At 46.3% G+C, this 15,000-nt stretch overlaps 1 protein-coding gene across 1 annotated transcript in view; it reads left to right on the plus strand.

The window, feature by feature from the left end:
• mpp7a (MAGUK p55 scaffold protein 7a) overlaps window positions 1-15,000 on the plus strand; it is a 135,732-nt gene that overhangs the window by 26,500 nt on the left and 94,232 nt on the right. The window contains exons 2-3 of the mRNA XM_080855124.1: window positions 2,661-2,732; window positions 10,171-10,366. Of these exons, the coding sequence (XP_080711250.1) occupies window positions 10,330-10,366 (37 nt within the window). The 5' untranslated portion in view covers window positions 2,661-2,732; window positions 10,171-10,329. The remainder of the gene's footprint in view (window positions 1-2,660; window positions 2,733-10,170; window positions 10,367-15,000) is intronic.

A 15,000-nucleotide genomic window follows, 5' to 3' on the forward strand; every position in this document is an offset into this window, starting at 1 on the left:
ACACACTTTCTCCTTACTCCCCCTAGGGAGAGTCTTATCTGGAAGACTCAAATCTTTGTAAGTGGAGGGTTAAGCTCTCTGGTGTCTTGTCATCATCCTTCTCAGAATCCCTCCCATTTCCATCACATCACTCCCAGAAAGATTCAGAGTGGAAAGTTGATTATCTAAGAATGTGCAAAATGAGCTTTTTTTTTATTATTACTGTGGTCAAGTTGCCATCTTTGGCGTGCCATCTTGTATAGCCTTTGTTGCTCTGGTATTAGTGCATGGGAGGATTCTCATGCGCACACCCACAAACAAACATAGTGTACTTGCTCTTTTCAGGTGCGTCTGTGTGTCTGTCTGTGTGTGTGTGTGTGTGTGTGTGTGTGTGTGTGTGTGTGTGTGTGTGTGTGTGTGCGTCTGTGTGTGTGTGCGTCTGTGTGTGTGTGCGTCTGTGTGTGTGTGTGTGTGTGTGTGTGTAATTGGAGACAATGGCCTGAGTTGACCCCTCACTCCCCCCTAGTCTTACCAGTCCCCACAGAGTGCCAGGACTGGCTTATCAGCTTTCAGGAGACAGAGAGAGGGGGAAAGGCAGAGAGAAGAGAAGAAGAGAGAGTGGGAAAGGCAGAGAGAAGAGAAGAAGAGAGAGGGGGAAAGGCAGAGAGAAGAGAAGAAGAGAGAGAGAAGAGACAGGGGAAAAGGCAGAGAGAAGAGAAGAAGAGACAGAGAGAGGGAGGGGGAAAGGCAGAGAGAAGAGAAGAAGAGACAGAGAGAGGGAGGGGGAAAGGCAGAGAGAAGAGAAGAAGATAGAGAGAAGAGACAGGGCAAAAGGCAGAGAGAAGGGAAGAGGAGACAGAGAGGGGGAGAGGGCCACGATTTGGGAGAGTGCTTAAATCTACTGTATTTACAGTAGAGTACTTAACTCTGAGAGAACACTTCTCTCTCTTCCAGAGAGGGCAAAAGTGTGTGTGTGTTTGTTTGTTTGTATGCCTTACTGTCCAACATCAGGATCCTGTCTAGAGATAGGCTTCAGAGTAGTCTGTGTGAATTATAGATGTTATAATGGCTTACAACGCATGCTCTACAGAGAGATGGTCCTGTGTGTTTGTGTGTGTGTGTGTGTGTACAACACATGCTATACAGAGAGATGGTCCTGTTTGTGTGTGTGTGTGTGTGTGTGTACAACACATGCTCTACAGAGAGATGGTCCTGTTTGTGTGTGTGTGTGTGTGTGTGTGTACAACACATGCTATACAGAGAGATGGTCCTGTTTGTGTGTGTGTGTGTGTGTGTGTACAACACATGCTCTACAGAGAGATGGTCCTGTTTGTGTGTGTGTGTGTGTGTGTGTGTACAACACATGCTCTACAGAGAGATGTTCCTGCAGAACACACACACTTTCACAAACACGCACATGTGAAAAGTGCATCTATTTTGATGTACAGATGTGAAAAGGTTAAGTGTAAGTGTGTGTGTGTGTGTGTGTGTACACACCCTTTTTGGTGCCCATTGGAAGTTAGGTGAGAGAATGCAGAGGCAGGTGGTGTGTTGCTCTGCTGTGAAGTGACCCAGTCATGGGTCAGAACAGGGTCAAGGGTCAGCACGCCTCAACCTTCCCTTCAGCACCTGACTTACAGACGCCATGATGGTCAAGGGTCAGCACGCCTCAACCTTCCCTTCAGCACCTGACTTACAGACGCCATGATGCCTGTGTGTGTGTGTGTGTGTGTGTGTGTGTGTGTGTGTGTGTGTGTGTGTGTGTGTGTGTGTGTGTGTGTGTGTGAGAGAGACTTACAGACATGGTGCCAGTGTGAGGGGAGAGAGAGAGAGAGGGAAAGAATGTCTCATGAGATGGTTCATCTACATGAGAGTGGATAAGATCAAATCTGCCCTGGTTAAGCTCTGTTCTCATGTAAAAGCCCTCAACTCTGTGTGTGTGTGTGTGTGTGTGTGTGTGAGAGAGCGAGAGCGAGAGAGGATGAGGGAGAGAAAGACAGAGAGAAAATTACAAAGTTATTTATTTTCCTAAATGTCCATTCAATGTAGTTGAGTGTCCCTGTGTTTGTGCGAATGTGAAAGGTTTAAGTGTGTGTGTGTGTGTGTGTGTGTGTGTGTGTGTGTGTGTGTGTGTGTGTGTGTGTGTGTGTGTGTGTGTGTGTGTGTGTGTGTGTGCGAATGTGAAAGAGTATTGTTTCCCTCGGCCACAGCAGTGACCCTGGATACCAGAACTGCTGCACAAAAATGGAGGTGTGTGTGGGAATGTAGTGGAATGCACTGATAAAGCTTGAATTCCCTCCCATTTAGAGGGGAGAGGTTTAGGAAGAAACACACCACTTGTCTTTTTCCTCCTCGTTGTCTATTACACACAACCTTGATACTACCTTCCTGCTGAATTGTTTCATGAGATATTTTATCCACTTCTGGTTGAAATGCTTTGTTGCTTCGCCATCTAGTGTTCATAGCGGAGAACTACATATACCTAGGCAAATTTGTGTTTTTTGTACTGAAAACCAGTGTCTTGTGTTTATATGTGGAAAGATTTATTAGGTCTCTTTGTGTTAACTATTATTTGCTTGTTTATAAAATGTTCTTAAATGTGAAGTGGAGCTGAAAGTAGACTTTCCCTTGCTCAACTTCCTTCTCTCTCTCTCTCTCTCTCTCTCTCTCTCTCATTCCAGGTGTGTGTGTGTTGCTGGAGAGACATGAATTGCAGCAGCCGTTGATGGAACCAGAGTTTCAGGTTTAAACTGGTCAGTATTGTGTGTGTGTGTGTTCCCCTATTCATGCCCATGGCTTCCTCTTCTTTCTCCTAGTGTGGGATTGTTTAGTAGAGGGAACAGGTTTGACTAGACATGTGGTTTATGTGTGTGTGTGTGTGTGTGCATGTGTGCAAGCAACCTCCGTAGATTTAAAACAAGAAATAACATAACGAGAAACACTAAATTGTATTTTGGATTTAAGTTAGATAATATTATAGAAAGTATTATAGTAAATATAGAAGAAAGAAGAATTTCGCAATACATTGTAGAATATAAAGTGAACATGCAATATGCCATGCCAGTATGGCAATAGGAAAAGAAACCGAAGTGGACTATCTTTGTTTCCCTCTGGTGAATGTCAAGGTTAGGGAGGTGCCGGGTCCTCTACAAAGGGCTGTGGTTGTCAAGGGTAGGGAGGCGTTGTGTCCTCTTCAAAGGGCTGTGGTTGCTGCAGGTGTTCTTTCCAAACTACCCAGAGTGCACCTGGTGCACCTTGCCCTTCGTTTGAAGACTATAACTAATTGTTTGGTCTGAAAATCTTCAGTGATACAGTACCCTTAGTAGATAAAGTTGCCCAACCCACAAGATGCTATGTATTACCTTTGTAATATGGCTCTGTGCGTTACGTTTGTTAATCAGGGATTAGCAGGTTTCAAATAAGGTTCATGCACTGGTGAAGAACTCGAGGAGCCAGCCTATTAGAACTGACCTTTAAACTCCTGTAAGGCTAGCGGCATCACAAGAGCATCTATTGTCTCTCTCTCTCTGTCTCTCTCTGTCTGTCTGTCTGTCTGTCTGTCTGTCTGTCTCTCTCTCTCTCTTTGTCTGTCTGTCTCTCCCTCTCTCTCTCTCTCTGTCTGTCTGTCTCTCCCTCTGTCTGTCAGACTGTCTGTCTGTCTGTCTCTCTCCGTCTGTCTGTCTCTCTTTCTTTCTGTCTGTCTGTCTGTCTCTCTCTCTCTCTCAGGAGGGCGTTTGAGTGTGTGTGCACGTGTGTGATGGACCGGACGGTCACCCCACGTTCTTTTAGGGATGTGGCGACTGGATTTGGAGGTGTAAGGGAAATACAGTGCAGGAGTTGGTGGTTTTGATATAAAATATATACTGTATATATATTTATCTCCCTCTGAAACGAAATACTGTTTTCTGATTGGCTAATGGGGTGTACAATAAGTTCGTATAGATGGACACCTTGGACGTAGTCCTAGTAGAAAAGTTAAATCGCCGTTCCATATCAATGCTCTTGAATGGTTACCATTGACAACCAACGTAACGTTTTTTTTCTTCAAAAAACGCACTACTTTCTCTAACGGGAGCACTAGGCTTCAAATCAAGAATTCATCAGGTTATTATGCATATTAAGTTTCCTAAAGATAAAGGAAATTCTAAATAATAATAATAATAATAATAAAAATAAAAAACTTTTTGGATGTTGTAAACGGGAGATAAGCGGGATAACGGCCTCCGAGCTGTCCAGTTCTACAAAGATAATGGACTTCGCGGCGCAACACCACTCCGCTGCGCGTCGTGGCGTTCTTTGCCCCGCAGCGTCCATTATCTTTGTAGAACTGGACAGCTCGTCGGCCGTTATCCCTTGCTTATTTACCGGGGGGACTGACAACCCCAACACAGTGCCCACACATCTAGACACAAAAACACTTCCTTCACAACGTAAACACTGGTTAATTAAATTAAAAACCAGACAAAGGTCTTAATTATAACAGGGAAGTGTTGTATCTCCATACCTCTCTGTCATTGCTCTAATGCAGTCTCTCTTTGTCAGTCTCCCTTTTGACAATGAGGCACCCCTTAAATAGGGCACAGCCACTTTGTCTTCATTAGGTCCAACATTTGAATCAGGTGAGCCAGGACCCAACCATTATGGGGGAGGGTCTTAAAGGGCACCATCCCTTTTTGCCACGGTGAGGAGGGGGAGAATTCACCTTCTCACAACGTGTATAAGAGAGGGAGGCAAGGATAGAAGAATAGATTTAAAATTAAGCCTGAGGCCCCTGGAAATAAAGGCAAGATTGAAGCTATTCAGAGGAAGGAGAGAGAGAGAGAGAGTGAGAGAGAGGGTGAGACAGTTAGAGACAGGATGAGAGAGAGAGAGAGAGAGAGAGAAAGAGAGAGAGAGAGAGAGAGTGAGAGACAGGATAAGAGAATGAAAACTAAAAGATGATGTGGAGAGGATGTTCTTCGGCCGTCTGTCCGTCTGCTCTAAAGCTGCTTAGAGTCTCTCAGTGATGCGATAAGGTAACGTTGATTGTCTCCAAGGCAACTGTGCCCGGCCTGGACACCCAGTGTCTGCTGCAGCATGGCCTTTTAACCAGGTCTGATCCAGACAGAACCATCCCCCCCCCCCCCCACCCCCACCCAGTGTCTGCCGCATGGCCCATAACTAGTTCTGATCCAGACAGAACCCCCCGCCCACCTAGTGTCTGCTGCATGGCCCATGATCAACTCGCTAAAACATCCGATGTACCCTGACCTGTCCCTCTTTGAGCAAGGCATCTGCTTTTTAATCCTACTCTTGTTTTTGGGATTATTACCATGTGTGTTAACCCTGATACCTCAATTGTGAAAGCCAGCATAGAGCATAGTGGCAGTGGATACAATCTCTTTGGAAGGACTCGCACCGCAGCTAAACACGTCTTCAGACACAGGAGAGATCGAGAAGAGAAAAGTAAACATGCAACATTTGTACGAATGTTTAAGAAACACAGAGGGGGAAAAGAGCCTGCATTTTCTATTACAGAGCACATCCTCAGCGAATAAGGTCTCATTGTCTTGAGACGTGAGTACCGGAGATGAGGCCGATGAGGGAAATCGAGAGATGACAGGAGAAGGTCGATCCAGTCCGCTGGAAAGGGGAAGTGCACCTAGAGTTCAAAGCTTTGTTTCCAGACAGTGCTTGCCAGCAGCCCAACCTCCATAACAGACTTACAGCCACGTGACTCTGTGTTTGTCAAGAGTTCAGCTTTGGGGTTTGTGAGGATCAGTCGTCCTTAGCTCGGGTGGAGGAACAGGTATGTGTGGGAACCAAAACCTTCAGTGACACAAAAATGGGCGTTGGGATGGCCGGTTACGTTGGTTATTTTTTTGGTAGCAGAGAGGTGAGATAAGGAACCTCGCCCGCTCCTTTTGGGGGGGTGAGACAGACACCAGACTCCAGAAATGGCCGTTAAAAACACTCAGCGTGAGGCCGCCCTCCACTGCGCTCCTCGCTGGCTGACTCCGCCATCACCTCCCCGCTTTAAACAGCGCGTTTGGCACCTCCCGGTAAACAATGGCGACAGCCCACGCTGACTCGCTTCGCCTTCACACCTCTATCCACACTTGGACTTGGTTCCCTTTTTCCATAAACACTTTGGCCTGGTAGGGGACTGCCTCACGTGTAACTGCTGAGGTGAAGCGAAATTGCCCATTTGGAGGAGTCATCAGACACAGCGCCATCTAGTGCAGGAAGGGAGGTACTGCGTTTAAGCCACTGAAGCTCTTAAAACCAGTTGCCGTGTTGTAATGGTAAGGTTAAACAGCAATGATTCATTGGATTTGTGTTTTCTTTCAGCCAGGCTATTTTTATCTAATAAGAAAAGTAACCCATCTCAAGTGATTAGGTGACCAAGGTAGTTCCTCTCCACACAATGACTGTATTTGTAAGGCCAGTTGAGTTCTGTGTGTGTGTGTGTGTGTGTGTGTGTGTGCATCTGTGCGTGGCCTCTCTCCACACAGCATCAGCAAATATTTGTTCTTGTGTTTTATTAACTGGAAGAGTGAGTGCTCTCTGTCACTGTGTGAATTTTATAGTTGTGCACACATACACACACACACACTCAAACACGCACATACACACACACACACTCAAACACGCACACGCACACACACACGCACACGCACATACACACACATACACACACACACACACACACACACACACACACACACACACACACTCAAACACACACACGCCCACGCACACACACACACACACACACACACATACACACACATACACACACACACACTCAAACACACACACGCACGCACAGACACACACACACACACACACACACACACAAACACACACACACACGCGCACAAACACACATGCCCTCTATACCCTCCTATCCCTCGCTAACACACTCACACACTCACACACGCACGCACACACACACACACACACACACACACACGCACAGACGTGTGTACTCCTAAAACAGCATGCATGCTTGTGACACGCCATGAGTTTAACAACAGCGCCCAGCCCTGACCAAAGTTCCTGCAGAGATCATAGAGGCTGGAAGGAAAGAAAAGAACACCAGATTGTTTGTTTTGGTTTGAATTTGATGCCAAAAATAGTCTTCACCTTTTCACTTGCTTCCAGAACAAGAATAGAGTAATGAAATCTGGGTCTGTTATGCTCTTTAACTGAAACCCTAAGAGCACCTTGACACTGATGTGGTGCGATACGTAAACGTTTGTTTCAGTAACGTTTAATAAAAAGACGAAAATCTAAACTGCGTTTTTTTTTTGTGTGTAAAAGTAAATGAACGCTCAAGTTATTACTCCCCTAGTTGTCTTCAGCAAATACATATTTAGACAAAAAAGAAACTTAAAATCAACTTCGTTGCAAATGAAGACATTTAACATTTGTTGACACAGTGGTGGGTCTCTATCAATGTTTTCTACGTGATATGTCTGATGGCCATGTCCAATAGTGTTTTTAAGTTTGGTGAGTGGAATATGTGTTTAGTGTAGTACAGTGAAATATGCGTTTAGTGTAGTACAGTGGAATATGTGTTTAGTGTAGTAAAGTGGAATATGTGTTTAGTGTAGTAAAGTGGAATATGTGTTTAGTGTAGTACAGTTGACTGATCTGGAAAATGGAGATGCAATAGCTGAACTCTTGCTGTAGGTGGCACCAGCAGATCACTTCCTTCAACAGGTGACGCTACATACATAGTGTACGCACACACACACACACACCACACACACTTGTGCACACACACACACACACACACACACACACACACACACACACCACACACACTTGTGTGCACAAACACACACACACACACATACACATACACAATCGCAGCTGAAGCATGCAGCAGTTTTTCATTGCAATCAGGTGTTTCTGATTCCCCCTTTTTTCCGCGTTGCAGATTAGTCTCCAAACCTGATACAGAGTGATTATATATATATATAAATACACACACATACACACACACACACACCGACTCGCATATACATATGTCCTCAGACGTTTACTCTCTCAGGACTCCTATCTTTCTTCCCTTTCTTCGTCTCTCTGTCCCTCACTCTTTCACTCACTTACTCACTCACTCACACTCTCTCTCTGTCTGTGTGCCTCTCTCTCTCTCTCTCTCTCTCGCTCTCTGTCTGTCTGTCTGTCTGTCTGTCTGTCTGTCTGTCTTTCTCTCTCTCTCTCTCTGTGTTTTGGGTGGCTGGTAAGAGGGCTCAGGGGTGCAGTAAAGGGTGGAGGTCTAAAGGGTAGAGGTCTAAAGGGTGGAGGTGAGCTCCATTCTGAAGTGTGCTCTCTGGCCTTTCCCAGCACTCCTGCTTGGAAAAATATGTTCCGGAATTCACATTTACCTTCAAGACCCTTCCATCGTGATATCTCTCTCTCTCTTCTTCTCTTTGTCTTTCTCTCTCTGGGATGATGTCTTTCCTTTTTACTTCTCCCTTTTTCTTATTTTTCCCCCTCTGTCCATTATCGTCATCCATCCTGGTGACTCCCTCATCCTATTGTCCATTACCTCTCTGTCCAAGATTCCATTCATACCTTTACAGCTGTGTTTGTGTGTGTCTGTGTGTGTGTAGGTGTATCTGCATTATTCAACACACACACACACACACACACACACACACACACACACTCAAAACAAATGTCTGCTTCTCTAATCTTGGGGCTTAGGGTCTCACTTGTTGTGTTGTTTTCCAGATGCGTTGGATGTTTGTGTGTGTGTGTGTGTGTGTGTGTGTGTGTGTGTGTGTGTGTGTGTGAGAGAGAGGTTGGGAGACAAATTAAATGAGGTGCAATCTTTCCATGGATGTTCTTTGTCATGTGCATTCTGGTCAATGCATTCACTCAGACAGACAGTACAGTGCACACTCCAACCCTCTGACACTGATACACACACACACACACACACACACACACACACACACACACACACACACAGAAAGAGAAAGAGGGGGCAGATAGATGTTTCTATCCTCTAGACAGATAGAGAGGAGAAGTGAAAGCCAGTCCAGTGAGAAGTTTGCTTTGGATGGGACACCTCTCTCACCTCGTCCTCTCTCAGGGAAAGCTGATCCCTCTCCCTCCCTCTCTCTCTCTCGCTCTCTCGCTCTCTTTCTCGCTCTCTCTGTCCATCTGCCTTGCCTTTCCTGGCCAGTTAAACAGCTCTCCTTTCAACCCACCACACGCAGGACGCCCTGACACACTCTCTCTCTGGACGCATGTATCATATAGGGCTGTGTTATAGTTCATTGTGCATGCACGCACACATGTGAGCACTTCTGGTTTATGTGTTTGCAACTGTACTTTGTGTGAGTGTGAGTGTGAGTGTGAGTGTGTGTGTGTGAGTGTGAGTGTGTGTGTCTGAGTGTGTGTGTCTGAGTGTGTGTGTGTGTGTGTGTGTGTGTGTGTGTGTGTGTGTGTGTGTGTGTGGTGTTTTTGCTTGCTGCTCCACAGTAGCTGCACCTGCTGGGGGTCGTGTGGAGTTTAGAAGGTCAGGGGTGGGCCTCTCCATCACACTGAACGATGCACCTCTCAAGAGAACTGTGTGTGTGTGTGTGTGTGTGTGTGTGTCTGTGTGTGTGTGTGTGTGTGTGTGTGTGTGTGTCTGTGTGTGTGTCTCTGTGTGTGTGTGTGTGTGTGTGTGTGTGTGTGTGTGTGTCACACTGAACGATGCACCTCTCAAGAGAACTGTGTGTGTTTGTGTGTGTGTGTGTATCTGTGTGTGTGTGTGTGCATGTGTCGATGTGTGAAAGGGAGCCATAGATAAGCCATGCATCCATTTCTTCTCGACCTTCTTTGATTTTTCTCTGTCTTGTTTTTGTAAAATGGTGGCTTTACAGTGCAATGTCACTGCATGCATGTGTGGTATTTTCATGTCATACTAGAGCATACACTGTTATTGATTTACATGCATTAATGTGTGTGTGTGTGTGCGTGCGTGCGTGCGTGCGTGCGTGCGTGCGTGGGAGCCAGAGATAAACCATGCATCCATTTCTTCTTGACCTTCTTTGATTTTCTCTTGTTAAATGGTGGCTTTACAGTGAAATATCACTGCATGCTTGTGTGGTATTTTCATGTCATACTAGAGCATACACTGTTATTGATTTACATGCATTTATGTGTGTGTGTGTATGTGTGTGTGTGTGTGTGTGTGTGTTACAGCTTCTTTCATCGTTTCATGGTTTAAAGACGATGAGCCGGTCTGACTGGGGGTGTGCCTTCTGACCAACACCAACCGCGACGCAGTGGAAACAGTGTTGAATCACCGTGGCAACAGTGTGTGACTGACAGGAGGTTGTGGGGTCCCACAGCACAGTAAACATGCCTGCCCTCTCCACGGGAGCCGGCAACGAGCCAGGTGAGAGAAAACCCTCGTCAATCACCCATATAAATAACAATCAATCCCTAATCAATAACCATTCATGTCATACATACATCATGGCATAAAGCACCACAAAATGGACCACGAACTTGGAACCCTGAAGATTTCTGCAGAATTTTCCATGAAAGAGCCAATAAAGGATTGCCTTGGAACCCTCTGTTAAAAGTGTCTGCAGAACCTCTTTCATGGTGTTCTGGCCAGCAGCTCTGCAGTAGTTTTTCGTAATGAAGAATCTGTTTCGGTTAACATAAGGTTCATAGTTGGATGCTAGGAACCAAGAACCTTGCTAGATCCCATAACTTTTTGAAGAGTCAGTGAAGAACCCCTTCTGCCATTTAGTTGCACGTCATCTACGTAATGTACTGTAATATGTTGTAAGTTGTTATTATCCTAAGAAGATTAGATAAAACACGAATGCAAAATAAACAACTAGCACGCAGACACGGCCTATCATTCAATTTAAACAAATACAATCGTTCTATCCGCCACATAAGAGAGGATCAGTAATGTCGTTTATACAGTATGGATGAGTCACCATGTCTCGCAATATTATAGCTCCTCGGTCCAAAAAATAAAACTTTGAACGCTCCAAGAATGTCCTCCAGGAAAATGTCACAGTTCACTAGGGCGATCGGCAGAACCGCTTTCAGTGCTGTCGTTCGGCCTTACCGTCCGTGTCAGTCACGCACGGATACACACACGTCCCCGAGGCCGGCTCCGCAGCGAGCACTTCGCATTCCTGCGGACGATTACGGTGATGGGTTAGTGGACGGAGACCCATTGGTCCTGTTAGAGCCCGTCCGTATGTGTTTGACTGCATGTGTGTCTGTCTGCGTCTCTGTTGGTGCAGGTGTGTGTGTACGTGTTTGTGTGTGTGAGGGAATGATGCCCATGAGAGAGAGAGAGAGTAGAGGAGAGAGAGAGTGAGAAAGAGAGAGAGAATGGGGGAGAGAGAGTGAGAGGGAGAGAGTAGGGGAGAGAGAGTGAGAGAGAGAGTGGGGGGGAGAGAGAGAGAAAAAAGAGGGGGATCTGATGGATAAAGAGTGTGTTGGTGGTTGGCCTGTAGACATGCCGTGCGCTGGCGATTACGTACTCGCTGTGGAAATTTGTATAGACAAAGTGGAAAGCCAGACCATCAATTACGATTATAGTCATTGCAGGCAATTACTGGCAGTGTCCTTCTTTCCAAATCAAACATGTATGGTCCCCTCTGTCCCGGAACAGAGAGAGGGTCGCCTCGCCTCGCCTCCAGCTTCCACTCTGGAATACGAGGACTGCACAGCACAGAGAGAGAAAGGAAGAGAGAGTGTGTGTGTGTGTGTGTGTGTGTGTGTGTGTGTGTGTGTGTGTGTGTGTGTGTGTGTGTGTGTGTGTGTGTGTCTGTGTCTGTGTCTGTGTCTGTGGAATACGAGTACTGCACAGCACAGAGAGAGAAAGGAAGAGTGTGTGTGTGTGTCTGTGTCTGTGTCTGTGTCTGTGTCTGTGTCTGTGTCTGTGGAATACGAGTACTGCACAGCACAGAGAGAGAAAGGAAGAGTGTGTGTGTGTGTGTGTGTGTGTGTGTGTGTGTGTGTGTGTGTGTGTGTGTGTGTGTGTGTGTGTGTGTGTGTGTGTGTGTGTGTGTGTGTGTGTGTGTGTGTGTGTCTGTGTCTGTGTCTGTGTCTGTGGAATACGAGTACTGCACAGCACAGAGAGAGAGGAAGAGAAAGACAGGCAAGAAGTGTTAGACTGTGAAATGCAAGCGCTGCATTGCAGAAAGACAGTGAAAGACTGATAGTGATAATGACAGAATTACAGACAAACGGTATGTAGAGGTATATATATCAGTAGAGAACAGCAAAGAGAAAGGGAGGGAAAGACAGACAGACAGACAGACAGACATGGTGTTGCTCTGGATGTTTTGTAGGGGAATGAGTACACAGAAGCAGGGACAGAAGGAGAACACAGCAGAACACACTGTGTGCGTGTGCGTGTGCGTGTGCGTGTGCGTGTGCGTGTGCGTGTGCGTGTGCGTGTGCGCGTGCGCGTGCGTGTGTGTGTGTGTATTTGATACAGTTGAATGTTAACATGCTTTTGATTACACAGCCACCTAATTTAACTGCCACCACACTGTTCTCCAACTCATATCACACACACACACACACACACACACACACACACACTGCAGACACTATTGGCTGGCTCGCTTTAAACTGATGAGTAACCGCGTGTTTATCGTGCTCCACAACTTAATTTCGACATTCGCAGATTTCAAATGAAAGTGTGGCCTCTGTGAGGGTTTGGATCCATCCAATGTGGGACAGCTCTGGTTGCCCTGATTTGCTGTGTGTGATTATTTTAATCGTGAGCTGACTTTTAGGGTCTGTAAAAAGAGGATGAAAAAAACACTGCATTCTGTTAGGTTGATCATTCATGTGTGTGTGTGTGTGTGTGTGTGTGTGTGTTCGTGTGTGTGTTCGTGTGTGTGCGTGTGTGATTTGCTGTGTGTGATATTTCAATCATGAGCTGACTTTTAGGGTCTGTAAAAAGAGGATGAAAAAAAAACACTGTTCATTCTGTGAGGTTGATCATTCATGTGTGTTTGTGTGAGTGTGTGTTCGCTAAACACAGCGTGGATGTGAGGCAGGATCAAGGCAAAACTAATTTCACAACAGCACATAGTTTCTTTTCCTGGCTTTTAACTTCTTCCTGTCCTCTTTTGTCTCCTAATTCATCAATTTTCTGGAGAGAGAGACAAACATAGACACAGAAAAATGAACAGAAGAATGAGAGTGATTTCTCTAGAGAGAACGCAATGGCACTTCAGCACAAATGCGACAGCTAGTAACAGCCCATCAGCAAATCAACAGATCAGCATCAGAAATAAATGCATAAAGAAAAAAAAGAATGCATTTCTTCTGTTACCTCTTGTCACGTCAGAGACAGGGGCAGGGACAGAGAGAGAGAAAGAGGGAGAGGGAGAGGGAGAGAGAGAGAGACAGAGAGAAAGAGAGAGAGAAAGTGTGTGGTAGGGTTGCGTTTAGTGCCATCTCTGTTTTGAAGCCTCTGAGGTTTAATAAATACTTGAAGGAGCACATGAAGGAGACAAGGGACCTGATTTCTGACCTGTGTGTGTGTGTGTGTGTGTGTGTGTGTGTGTGTGTGTGTGTTTGTCCATGTGCGTGTGTGTGTGTGTGTGTCTGTGTGCATGCGTGCGTGTGTTTGTCTCTGTGTGTGTGTGTGTGTGTGTGGTGTGAGTGTTTGTCCGAGTGCATGTGTGTGTGTGTGTGTGTGTGTGTGTGTGTGTGTGTGTGTGTGTGTGTGTGTGTGTGTGTGTGTACATGCACGGATGTGAAAGAAAGAATTTGTGCCATGGGATAGCATCTGACTGAACTCTCCAGCCGCCTCTTGGCTCCTGGTTCAAATTTACACACACACACACACACACACACACACACACACACACACACACACACACACACACACACACACACACACACACACACACACACATACAAACACACACACCTGTCCAAATGGGAGGAAATTAAGATTTAATTGTCCAAGTGTGCTCTAAACGGCTCTGAGGCAGCCCTGCCACCACAGACCTCTCTCCTGCCAAGATTCCTCCTTCGGTTTCTCTGTTCAAAATCACTTCTCTCTTCTCTTCTGTCTCTCTTCCACCCCCCCCCCCCCCCCCCCCCCCACTCTCTCTCTATTGATGTCTCTCCCTCTCTTTCTCCTCTCTTGATGTGTCTAACTCACTCTTATTTCTGACGCACAGCCATTCCGACACAGACAAGTGTTGCCCACTGTTACTCAGGACATTGTAGCATGGCACAGTCTGCAGTCACAGGGGATCCAAGACCAGGTTTGGGCACTCACACTGTGCCACATACCATGGCAGAGAACGACCTTGAGTAGAGGCACGGAACGACCTTGAACAGCACAGCTGAGTACAAACGACCATAGGCCCAAATACGGCAATAGAGCCCATCCCATTGTGCAGTACAGCAGAGCACAGCACAGCCTCCACCAGGTGACTGGACTCGTGGATCCGTAGCGGGGCTGCGTGGAGGTTTTACGGTGCGGTGGCGACCCGTCCCGCCTGTCCTATCAGCCTTTTAGGGGTCCCACAGCAGGCCTTAAAGATAAGCAGCGCCAGACCCTCTCTGCAGGAAGGGCACACCAAACACTACACATGGAAAGGTTCTGAAGAGCAAACCTATCTACCAGATACACTTATTTTTCTAATGAGTGTGTGTGTGTGTGTGTGTGTCTAGGCTTGTGTATGTGTGTGTGTGTGTGTCTGTGTATTGTTCCACCATTCTCCTCAAACAAGTGAGGGGTTGTGTAATCGCGCACAGGTAATGAGGGCCACATTGAGGGCCACATTGAGGGCCATATTGTTTATCGCTCTGCGACGCTCTATGGCTTCCCCAGACCAGCGGCCCACTAGCGCTGCTATGAGGGACATGACAGGAATGGCCGTATTAAATTTCTTCTCGGCTAACAGTAAATTTTTCCATTCTGATGTCAAGAATGCCGAGCATCTGGAATCTGTGGCGAAAGAGGGAGATGGAGAGGGAGAGGGAGAAAGAGAGAGCGAGGGAGAGAAAAAGTGAAAGTGA

Source organism: Sprattus sprattus (assembly GCF_963457725.1).
Source record: "Sprattus sprattus genome assembly, chromosome: 17".
NCBI classification, from domain to species: domain Eukaryota; kingdom Metazoa; phylum Chordata; class Actinopteri; order Clupeiformes; family Clupeidae; genus Sprattus; species Sprattus sprattus.